Raw genomic sequence first — 12,380 nt, forward strand, 5'->3', positions numbered from 1 at the left:
ATATATATATATATATATATATATATATATATATATATAATGCTTCAGTAAAGTACTTTCTCACAGGACAAGAATTGTAAAGAAAAGATGTCCATATTTTGTGACAGTTGATTGAGAGAGGTTTCAATGACATTTGCAAAAAAAAAAGATAAAATAAAACAATACACTTCATAGTTCTCAAAATATGCGACATCACAGAACAGAAATGGAGGACAATGGCATAATTCTGACCAACAAGCCCAAAAAAAAATCAAAATAAAAAGATCTCATACAAAAAAAAATCCCACACAAAAAATCTCAAGAAAAAGAAATCACAAAAGTTATTGACATAAACCATGTTGACAGAATTCTATGACGTATTAAGTTTTCATTGTTTTTTAAAAGGTTATCACCATCATCATCATTCCCATTGTATCTCTGTTAAACTTTTACCATGTGTATATTACTTCATACGTACAGCTGTTTCATCTACCTTCTGATTTAAAGAAAAGAAGAAAGATTGGAGAACGGGAATCATTTGTGAGATATCTTAATTATGAATGAAGGAATAAATTCGTTGCTTGGAAGTTTACACACACACACACACACACACACACACACACACACACACAGATAGATATATATATATATATATATATATATATATATATATATATATATATATATATATATATATATATATATATAGTATGGGGTAAACCATGAATCTCTTCCCATGTGTGTGAAAGGTTTGGTAGATATTTTTAAGGCAGAAAAGTACAGTTGATATTTCCACTCATTTACATATTTCCGCTGAGTTATTCATGTACAAACTAACACAAGTGTGTCTGACAAAAAATCTATGTCAGTGGTTCCAAACTTTTTTTTTGGGCCACGACCCACCTAATTACCTCTAAAATCTTGACGCCCCCTGTGCTGATGCATAATTCTTATTACTCAAAAAGTGAACTCCTATTCACGTGGAGGAAGCCTGAAGGGCCATTAACTCGGTTCAAACAAGCTTCCAAAGAACTTGGCCTCCGTGGAAGAGAAAAATAAAGGATCCAAAGGTCATTTAAAGTTCTTAGAAAGAAATTACTAAGAAACTGCAAAAAAAGAATATTAAGTGATATTGAAATAATAATAATGATGATGATGATATAAAAGAATATTCACTGGTAATAGAGAGAGAGAGAGAGAGAGAGAGAGAGAGAGAGAGAGAGAGAGAGAGAGAGAGAGAGAGAGAGAGAGAGAGAGAGAGAGAGAAATATTAAAATATCCGTGGATCGTCTCGCACGAAAACAGCAAATAAAGTTTCAAAACTTACAATAGTGGACTGAAATGTATACAATATAAAATAATTTGATTTTAAGTTTTTTCTGTAATACTTCGATCATTTGAATTACTGTACAATAAAACGAAGGTACCTATCAAATGCAAAATACAATTTGAGCTCACCTCAAGATAAGATTACTAAAGTCAGTCTTAGTGAGATCCTTGTGCTTCTGCAGTGAGATTTTATGTTAAGCACCACTTTAGTTTGCTTCAGTCTCAAATCACTTCGTTTACGATATCCAGTCGATTTGTTTTCTTCAGTAGCAAATCATTTACAGCACTAAGACCACATTCAGCTAAATATGACGATGGGAACGGTGACAACAGTTTTCTTGCAAAGCTGGTTGAATTTGGGTACTTAGTTTCTGCCTCATCACAAAGCCCCGTGCCATCGTTCCTTTTATATATTGAATAAAGTTTTAACTGACTCATCAATTTGTATTTCGGAGAGTTCTTGATACTGCATTGAAACTATGAAAGCCACTTGATGGTTGTAATGATGGTATAATATACTATATACAGTACATATGCAATTACACATGTACGCACACACAAGTGTTTTTAAGTATTCATACTGCATATACACCGTATGTATTCAACTGCGCACACAGTCATACTTACACAGAATTGCTAGAAAAAATTAATTTAATAACTCATTCTCGAAGTGCCCCCCCTTAAAAATCAAATTGCCCCCCCTGGGGCGTGCGCCCCACGTTGAGAGCCACTGATCTGTATAAAGAACCCTTGATAATCCAGTCAAATAATTGATCGCCTCTTTCTGTATTTCGTATTACTTTCTATTTTTTTCTTTCAAATGAACACCATATTCTTTGGAAACTTGAATTTCAAGTCAATGGCCCCTGTGGTGGGCGTGTTCCATATGAATAGGGTTTCTCTTCAGTAATAATATATATATATATATATATATATATATATATATATATATATATATATATATATATATATATATATATATATATATATTATATATATATATATATATATATATATATATATATATATATATATATGTATATATATATATATAAATAATATATATAAAGTAAGCCTTCGAGAACCTCCTCGATTCTCCTTCACAACCCAACTAAAAACGCTGAAGTATATGGAAGTAAAAAAGTTGAAAAAATGAATAAACAAAATTTGAATAACAGCAATAATTCATTTGACCCAGAAATTTGGACATTGGGTAAGCCGCAGATCGGCGCTGGAGAGAGTTAGCACTTAAGGAAACTGAGCGCCGTTCAGTGACTCTGTGGTGGGCTTGTTCCACACGAATAGGGTTTATCATCTGAATAATAATAAATAGTAATAATAATAATAATAATAATAATAATACATATGACATCGGAATTTGTACATGAACAACCCGTAGATTGATGAAAGTGAATACTTAGCATCTTAGCAGACTCAGCGGCCTTCGCTCGACTGAGCGTTGGCAACGCTGACCAAAACAAAGTCCACGTCAGTGTTGTGAAGGTCCCGAGTGAAAAAGACAAATTGAACTCCTGTGCGTTGATTTTAAAACGGGAAATGAGTGGAGAGGTCGTGGTACTATCTACTGCGCCTGTAAAACGCACGAAAGGGCGTTTATCGCCGTGTTTGTACGTGTGAAGTGGTTTTCCGAGGCCGGGAAATGTTCCTCCGAAGGAGAGTGACGGACCCTCCTCGGCGTTCTTCGGAATGTCGCTTCGAAAGGAGTCGTAAAATACCGTCGTTTTGGGCAGCGACGTTACGACCGGCCCCCGGCGTCGTAACTTTATACAGATTTATTTTAATGAGCGCCATTCTACTATATTTATGTTGGTAGGTATATAAGAACCACTCTAACACTGTCACATTATGTTTACGAGTGGCCAACCAGGTTAGTGGTCCAGCTGACCTTTGACCTGGTTTAGCATAAGTCCAGTGACCTACCATGGATAAATGACTACGCCCATATCTCATATCTTGCATAATAACATGATGTTTGTGTGTGTGTGTGGCTAGGTAGACTAGGCTAACCTAACCTAGTTAGTGACCTAGCTAACATTTGGTATCGTTTAGCTATTGAATGACCTAACCAGGATAAATGATTATGACTAAACCGCGTATATCAAACATAATAAATGGTCGATTTATTCAGAGTTGGGGGTCACGAATTCTTTTGGCGGGGAAGCCCCTCCAGCCAGGTTAAAATAAACAGTATGATGGACTATTAAATAAAGTACTAAAGCAAAAGACTTTAAAAATTGTAAATAACAAGGGAATTCAGTGTCAGTTTAAATAATGTAAGTTAGCACTAAGTATTAGCTCTGTGGCAGGTAGCTTGTTTCCTTTAAAATTGGCTTTTCCTATAATATTGTGGTTGTTTATCAAGAATTTAACATTATTTTTTTGTCAGCGACTGTAATTAACCAGTAATTAACCTCAGAACTTATTATGTTTTTGTATTCTGGCCATCCTGGAATGCTATTGTTCATGCACAGTGTTATAGGGGGAACTTTTGGTAAAAAGTGATTTCCCTTACTGGAGGTTTGGTGGGCTGAGCCCCCCGGCTAAGTAACACGGCCAACTAGGATAGGTTAGGTTAGTGTACGTTAGGTTAGTATGGTTCCTTTTGTAAGAGATTTCCTTAGCCAGTCCCTTCTTGAACATAGCCTATGGCTCCTTAATGACTTTTGCACTCGCGGAACCATTCCATGCAGTCTGTGCAGAGCTATTACTTAGAAATACGTAGTGTAAAAACAGTATGAATGAGAAAAGCTATAAGGTAAAACTATTTCAAGTTAATTAGCTCTGCACTGAACATAAACAGTGTAGTGTGCCCACAACTGTGTATGTGGAATGAGCGCTTAGGAATGAGGAACCAAGTCTTGGTAGGATATATGCCCTCTGAAATCCCCACTGTTGCAAAGTCTACTAGTCCTACAAAATCACTTTCTCCCAACTCTGCATCTGCTGCTAGTAACATAATGTTTACTTGTGGATAGCTTGACTAACCTAGTTAGTGACCCATCTAGCTTAACCCAGGACCCTTGACTGACTTGACCTAGATAAATTATCATTTTGGGTAAATGTCAGTGGGCTACTCTATAGTGGATATTCAAACTAAGGCTTGTAAAGGCCACTCTTTTTGCAAGATGACTGTGGATTACTGCGGCTTAGGATGGCAAGCCGAAGCTGAGGCTATCCTACACTTGTCGTGTTTCCTAATTACTATTTAGTATTTAAAATGTGTAATAAGACTTAGTAAAAAAAGAAAGCCTTAAAAGCTATGTTTGTTATGTACCATAATAGTTTATTTCAGGCAATTTTAAGATTTTCTGTGTAGGCTATGCTAAAGTTGTTAAAAATTTAGGTTAGCCTGGTCTAGCCTAAACTATTGCTTCATTGGACCTGGAGGGGAGTTTGCAGAATGTCGGGAGCAGACTCTAACCCTACCCACAAGCGGAAGCTTAGTCCGTGTATCTATTGTCTAGTGTTGCTTGGGGGATCCAAGAGGGAGCCAAAGCCCCCCTCCCTAAGTTAAGTTAGGAAGGTAAGGTCTGGTCAAGACACAGCATTCTAGGAAAGGTTAGGTTTGTTTTCATCAGTGTAACTGGTGTCCATTGTTCTCAATTGGCCTTGGACCTAGACATTCAGTTATCCATTATACAGTTTTGCAGAGACACTGGAAGAATCTTACTGTATACTCCACATAAATTGTCAAATCCACACTATCATAACACTCAGAAATCTAGGCCTTTGGTGTTTATTGTATTACTTTAGCCTAATACCAGACAGTATTGGACTGTTTTTTTGCTTTGTTCTGAAGTTTTCGTAATATGCCTAATATGGAAACTATGCTAAAGTCAGTTGCAAGTTTGTTACTGACTGATATTGTTACCTACTCCGATTCTTTATAAGTTCCTTGTTTATGTTTAAAATGGCGCAAGAGTACTGCTCTCTGTTAGATTATGTTTTTCCCTGTGTATTGTGGGTGGGGATGGCCAGCATGTTTAGAAATGTGGTTATGTGGACATTGATTAACCTTAATTGCATCTTTTGTTCTAAGTTTTGTCATACAAGTGAGATTTTGGGTTTCAGCTGTGTGAAAAACTGGCTTCAGTTCTTCATCTTGGTTCCTTTGGCGCAGAGACATGACTCTTCTTAATTGGTTTGCTTTGGCTGATTTGAATCTTGTGTGTGTGTGTGTTTTGAACATTGCTGACATTCATTCAGCTACAAATACTAGTAGTTTAAAGACACAAGAACCCCTTATGTCTTTAAGATTATGGGGACCACAGTAGGGGACTTGGGTTTTTGGATGGGAGGAAAATACAAGAGTGTGAAGTGATAAGGGTATATTCTAGCGTTCAAAGGATATACTCTAACATCCTCATGATAGGCTATTTCTGCAAGTTCTAATTCTGATTTAAGGTAAGGTGTATTGAAAGTTTTTAAAGTGATGTCATGCACTAGGTAAGTAAGGAACTGGTAACCTAGGTTATATTGAGGGGAGGGGAGTCCAAGGTAAGAATCTCACACTCTAGGTTAGGTTAGGTTGCAACCATATTTATTTAATTAGTAAAATGCCTTATGTTATGTTAGTGGCAGAAAGGTTCAGAGGGGTGTAGCATGAATTAAGGAACTTGTGCAGTAGTTAGAAAAATTAAAAATTGAACATTTGATCAATGAAGAAAAGCCTTAATAATGAGTTGGCAGTTCTGATATATGTACCTTACCATAAAGTAATTAATAGTGTTTATCACAAATGGCATAAGGAGGCACTTCTGTCTTGGTTAACATTTTTGTCTGAAAAATCCAAATGATAATTATAATAACAACAATAATAATAATAATAAAATAATGATAACAGTAGTTACTATAATATTGACTCTAAGATTTGCATCATATGTTTGCTAGGTTGTTAGTGCAGTCTCTGAGCTTTTTCCTTGATCTGTGTACATCATAAAAGTATTACAAGGCCAGAAACCATAATTAGATAATTATAGTTATCTCTTCCCCCAGAATACTGATAGACTACATTTATTAGCATAGCATGGGTATGGATATTATCTTGAGCATGTTTCACTCAACTCTAATGGGAATGATTTATTATTTCAGTGATATGTAGGACATTTATAATTGAAAAATGCTTACTTCTTGGTTGTGAAAGGTGTTACTGGCAATTTAGGTGTCAGGAGATGCAAGTATTCAAATACAGTTAATTTGACTTTACTGTACAGTATTTTATTTATTGTTAGTGGTATAGGGTTCATTCAGTATGTACAGTAGTACAGTATTAGAATATCCTGTACCGGTACTGTACTGTATATTTTGAAACCATAGGTTGAGCACTCTTTGAATACCTTTAGGCAGGTCATTGTAGACTTAGATGAGAATGTGGTTAATCCATGTCACATACTGTCAGCAGTGTAAAATCCAATACATAATAAAGATAGTAAGCCCTTAAAGAATTAAGGAACATAATTTCAGAGGAGAAATATGATCCCTCTTATTTTGCTTCCTAACAATTGTTGTGCAAGATGATGATAAGTTTTTTTATTTCTTTTCAGTTCAGTGTATGGTGAAGAACTGGGCCTAGCAGAGATGGACAAAATCCTGGTGATATTAGTCACAAAGATGATAAATCTCACAAAGCTCCTCAAAGTTATGATTTTTATAATAATGAGGTTTCTAGTGCTGTTGAAAATGCCAAAAGGATCTTGGGTATCGACATCACCGAAGACGGAACTTCTTCGGTGTCTCGCAGAAGTGCCCGTAAAACTCGAAAGCTTCTTGAAAAGATAAAGAACGAATTTAACTCAAAAATACTTCATTTACCTGAAAAGATGACTGGAGAGTCATCAGGAATAGACACAGCTTCATTAAGTAAAAAGGCTAACTTAGATAAGGAACCAAAGTCGACAGAAACATCAGCGTTGGAAGTGGCTGTGCCATTAAAAGACTCAGAATATACAGAAGACGATAAGAGTGATCCAGAATCTGGCAATACTGTTTTACCAGATGATGATGATACTGAAGTAAACGGGTTAATAGTTGACCAGGACCACAAGGCAGATAATGAAGTTGAACTACAAAAGACAGACTTTCCTTTCAAGAAAAATGAAAGTCAGGTAAGATTGCAATGTCTTTGATGAAGTTTTCCAGATGCTTGGTTAAGATAGTTTTATTCCAGCTTCTGTACTGTAGTTAAGTACAGAGATTCTGAAGTCTCTCTCTCTCTCTCTCTCTCTCTCTCTCTCTCTCTCTCTCTCTCTCTCTCTCTCTCTCTCTCTCTCTCTCTCTCTCTCTCTCTCTCTCTCAATGATGTAGGCTTAATGCTATGCTCAGTTGCTGCATTTTGAACTGGGAGTGTAATGTTTCATGGAAATTTTTTAAGTACTAATTGGGAGATGAAGACCATTTTGTGTTCACGATTATCATTGCTGCAGTTTACGGTAGTTTAGAAGACCACAAAGTCGCATTTGTAGATTAACTTGGGGTTATTCCAAATGATTTGTTCTTAAATGAGAGATAGAAAGTGGAAGTGGAAGAAAACAAAGTTAAAAATGTTATTCCTAACGTGGGATTGATTGATTTATGGTTCCTGAAACTGGTGTTGCAACATCTAGGTTACTGACGCCGACCCAATGTGAGATGTGATAAAAAGGAATAAATAAAAGTAAGATGTAGAAAGTTCAAGTGGCTTCACAAAGATTCTGTAGTTCTGGCCACACTGTGTTGTGCAAGAAACACTTGAATGTTGAATCACCGCTCTATTACACACCAACAGAAATGCAACAGAATATCAGTTGACAAGGTCATCTGGTGACATTACGTGATAATATTAGACTGATGATAAAGACATCATATGATTGCAGTACACAGGTGTGTAAGTGCTCAATATGCAGGCGTGTAAATGCTTAGTATGTAGGTGTGTAAACGTTTTGTAATTGTGAGAATGTGTTATCTTTGTCTGTGGACCATTTCATTTCAGTACGAGTCCTCTCATATTTTCATGTGTAAGCCTTGAAAAAGAACAAATTTAGTTGTTACAGGTTTGAGCGGGGAAGTAAAACCAAAAAATAGCAACATTTCATTAGACATGGATGGCCATGACTGGCTTAGTGCTAGGCCATAATGGATGTACAGGCTATATTCAGACTTGAAGGGAACAGAAGTAAATGAAATAAACATTAGATTACAGATGTCTCTGTGATAGGGGTGAAGAGATGAAATGGAAAGGGCTAAAAAAAAAATTGATTGTTGATGTTCTCAAGGCAAGAAGCTGCTGCAAGAGTTGATTAAAAAAAAAAAGAGAGAGAGAGAATAGAAGAGTAGAATAAATGAGAAAATCAAAACCCAAAAAGAACTGTAAGAAAAGTCCCTGAAAAGATAAAAGGGAGCCCAAAGGTGGAGTTAGGGAATGCATACCAGTAAGTTCCATTAAGGTATTTAAGATAGATATTCAGCTGGGCTAGATGTAGGATACGACATGGAAATTGTCTCTGTCCTATAGGAGCATGGTGTGAGATGGTTTAGGATGTGGCTATTTAACTTCATGTTATGGTCAAACAGCCACACTTATACATGCATTGAGACAGACATTTTAGGTACTGTATAATAGTAACATTTGAATGTTAATGCAAAGAATATCAGAAAATAACAGCTGGCATAAAGAGATTTCATTTTATTTCATTTGATGAGTCTCATAAAAGAAAATAAAAATTGCACATATCACCATCAGAACAAGCAGGATGTCGAGCATTGTGGCCAAAAAATCAAGTTTTAGTTAATGTATTTGGGAACTTGTTGACTCATCAACAAGTCTTTTAACAGTATGTATGTACTCACAATAGCCTGTAGGCAGCATACAGTATATATGTTTGTGTGTGTGTGGAAATCATTCTAGTGTGTGCTTGCTTGCTCATGTTATGATAATAATTTGCAGTTGTTCCCACACAGTTTGCTTTTCATAGTACAGTATATACTGTATATATGTTAATTACTTGGTTTCATTCAGAAATGTATATTGTAACATACTGTATCATTGGTGTAATTTATCAGTGCTGTTTGAGTAAGTACTCAAACAGTACTGAGAATTCATGAACAGTGTTTTATATAATGTTTTAAGAGATGCCATTTCTTCTTGAATTTTTTCTCTTGAGCAATATTTTTTATAACATCCTCAAACAGAATATGAGGGGATAGGTAGAAATCACCTTGTTTGTTGTAACTTTTTGTCCTTCTTATTGTTTGAGCCGTCACTCTGTTAGGGGAAACATTAGTGTGTCATGTTTGACACCAAGTTTGTTTAGAAATAGAGAATGTCATGACCTAGATTCAAGTTCATTTGGACTAGATCAAGGTCACAGAGAAAAGTTTGCCAGAAGGAAATTCTTGTTTGGGTACAACTTATGATACAGTTCATTTGGACAAGACTTGCACTGGGTCAGGTGATGTATGACCTTGACCCAAGATCAAGGTCACAGGTAGAGGGAAAAGAATAATTCTTCCTGACTATAACTATGCTTTTACAAGATGATACTTAAAATTGCCAAAGCTTCAGATTAAAAAATTCTGCTTACTCAACTTTACACACAATTTATGTCATGACCCTGAACCTGGGGTGAAGTTCGCAGAGCAAATGAGAATGAATGTTCGTCAAGTCTATAAATTTGAAATACTGTTACTAGAAAGCTCTCATTTCAGTAACACTTTTTTACAATTTTTAAACCATGTAGGAGGTTAGGAATTACATTGTCAGTTTTTCTACCACACATTTTCTGTCACATAACTGTAAGGGATATACAAAGAGGGTCATATTTGATACAAAGATTACTTAAGACTGGAGAATATCATGTCCCAGAATGAGAGGTAGGCCTATATTAGGCCTATATGGGGCAACGTTGGGAATTCCTCAGTTCTGTTGTTGAATGTTCAAGCTCTTATTTTGCACCAAAGCTGCTTGCGATTAGGGTGTGGCTTGATTATAAACCAGGATTATTTAGACAAGGTCAAGGGATTTTTTGTCGAGGTCATAGTGTTAAAATCGAAGGGTTTCAGAAGGAAATTCTTGCTTATGTTGCTACTTAATAATAAGAAATTTTCAAATGTATTTCTTACAATAATGTTTCTTATTGTACCCTTTTGTGAACTTGATGTCTCATTTCATAAGCTTGTATCAAGAATCTCCTGACATAGAACTTGTCACATGTCTCATTTCACAAGCAATATCAAAGAATGTCTCCCTGACATAGTAGTAATAACAATAGAACTGACAAACAAGCGCTATAGTCAACATTTTAATTCCATTGGGACGTTTCAGGCTTTCAACGCACTAAGCCATTCTCGACCTAAAATAGAGACAAAACACCAAACCATAACATTTTTTTATATTAGTAAAGTACAAATCAAAGAAAAGTCACACTGGAAAATAAAATATTTGTTATTTTAATAAACTACGTTACCATCAATAAAAACACATGCTCAGAAAAGAAGAAAACATAGTGACCTAAAACTAATATCATTCAGTGAATGACAAGTCATTATTAAAACTGTGAATTACAAAGTCATTAATAACACTAAGAAAAAACAAACTTGAAGAGGGGAGAAATGAAAGTTTACAGACATCAAATAAAACACAGGACTAAGAAACATAAAGAAAAAAACAAGACAAGGAAAGAAAAATTACACAATAGATAAATTAGCCTAATGACTGGAAAGCGAGACCGGATAGAAAGTCAGTAGAATATGGATAACGTAAAGGAAGACTGGGCTTGGTTGAGTTGTGACTTAAGTTTTTGAATATATATAGATTCAAAAAATCCTTAACTCAGGCAGTTTTGAACAAGAATCTACAGTTTAAAAATCCCTTATACTTCGTCTTATCTACTGCAGTGTTCACGGATGGAACTACCCAAGACCCGACTTGGCTGTTGGGGCATGTATAATGGTAAACAGTACCAGAACGCAATAAATCAGGCGGTTTATCTTTGAAAGGAGTAGGCATTCTATTGTAAAATCATTTCTTACATCTTACTTCCCACCCACTCCTAACAGTTGATTCATAGTGCAACTGTGAGGTTTTTCTCCTGTTACACCTTTCAAACCATTGTACTCCCAATTTCCGTTTCAGCGCTGAATGACCTCATTGGTCCCAGTGCTTGCCTTTGACCTAAATTCTATATTCAGTTCAGTTCAGTCCCTGGGAATCAATCTCTAGCAACTGTTTATAATAATAAGATAGTATGATGTACTGATTTTCTTTCGCATTTAATCATATCTGTTTTAGCTTCAGTAACTGAGTGCCCTTTTTGTCTTCCCCGTAACAGCCTGATACCTCTTCCGTTGTGTCAAAGGAGGTAACAAAGTGGGAAGGAGATGACGCTCCCTGGTCTAATGTTGACAAGGACAAGATCAGCAGTCCTCCGACGACTTACCCGAGAGATCGGATGAATATGTTAAAACCGACCTACTGGAGGAGGGAAACGACTCGAAAATTGAAGGGAAAGACGTCAGTACCAGTGACCTGGAGGATAAAGAGAGTGCCCCTCCGAGTACTCTTGGTGATTCGTCGTCGGAGAGGGAGAAATCACTCGCAGGCGAGAGTGAAGAAGATGTTGAACGCAAGAATGAACTTGAATCCTCCGGGGAAACCGCTTCCGAGGCGTCTGCAAGTCAACCTGCAGGAGACGAAGGCGAAGAGCTTGTTGAAGAAAGGGCGTCTGAAGGCAGCACTGCTAATGATGAAGATGCAAGTCACGGAGAGTGAGTACATGAAACAGATTTTTTTTCCTAATTTGTGTTTTCAAGGTTACAGTTTTTTTTTATCAAAGGAAGTTGTGGTTTGTGGGTGTTGATTTTTATACAGTATGTAGTACAATATTTACATGCTTTGTCTGTTTTGAGAGTTTTATTTTTTTATTTTTTTTATTTTTTGTAAATTTCGCGGATCAGGTGAGTAAATCGTTTATTGTTCCCCTGCCAAAAAAGTTTTTTGTTTTCAATTTGGTTAATTTTGTATTTGTGACGTCTAACCAGGTTTTTTTTTGGCAACCGAAGGACAGTTTATCCCATTT

At 36.1% G+C, this 12,380-nt stretch overlaps 1 protein-coding gene across 1 annotated transcript; it reads left to right on the forward strand.

Moving 5' to 3' along the window:
- Positions 1 to 7,148: 7,148 nt before the first annotated feature.
- LOC136841105 (protein IWS1 homolog) lies at positions 7,149 to 12,073 on the forward strand. Its single transcript, XM_067108151.1, has 3 exons — positions 7,149 to 7,433; positions 11,200 to 11,254; positions 11,718 to 12,073. Exons 1-3 carry the CDS (start codon positions 7,149 to 7,151, stop codon positions 12,071 to 12,073), a joined length of 696 nt encoding a protein of 231 aa, XP_066964252.1.
- Positions 12,074 to 12,380: the final 307 nt, after the last annotated feature.

Source organism: Macrobrachium rosenbergii, chromosome 8 (genome assembly GCF_040412425.1).
Source record: "Macrobrachium rosenbergii isolate ZJJX-2024 chromosome 8, ASM4041242v1, whole genome shotgun sequence".
Lineage (NCBI taxonomy): Eukaryota > Metazoa > Arthropoda > Malacostraca > Decapoda > Palaemonidae > Macrobrachium > Macrobrachium rosenbergii.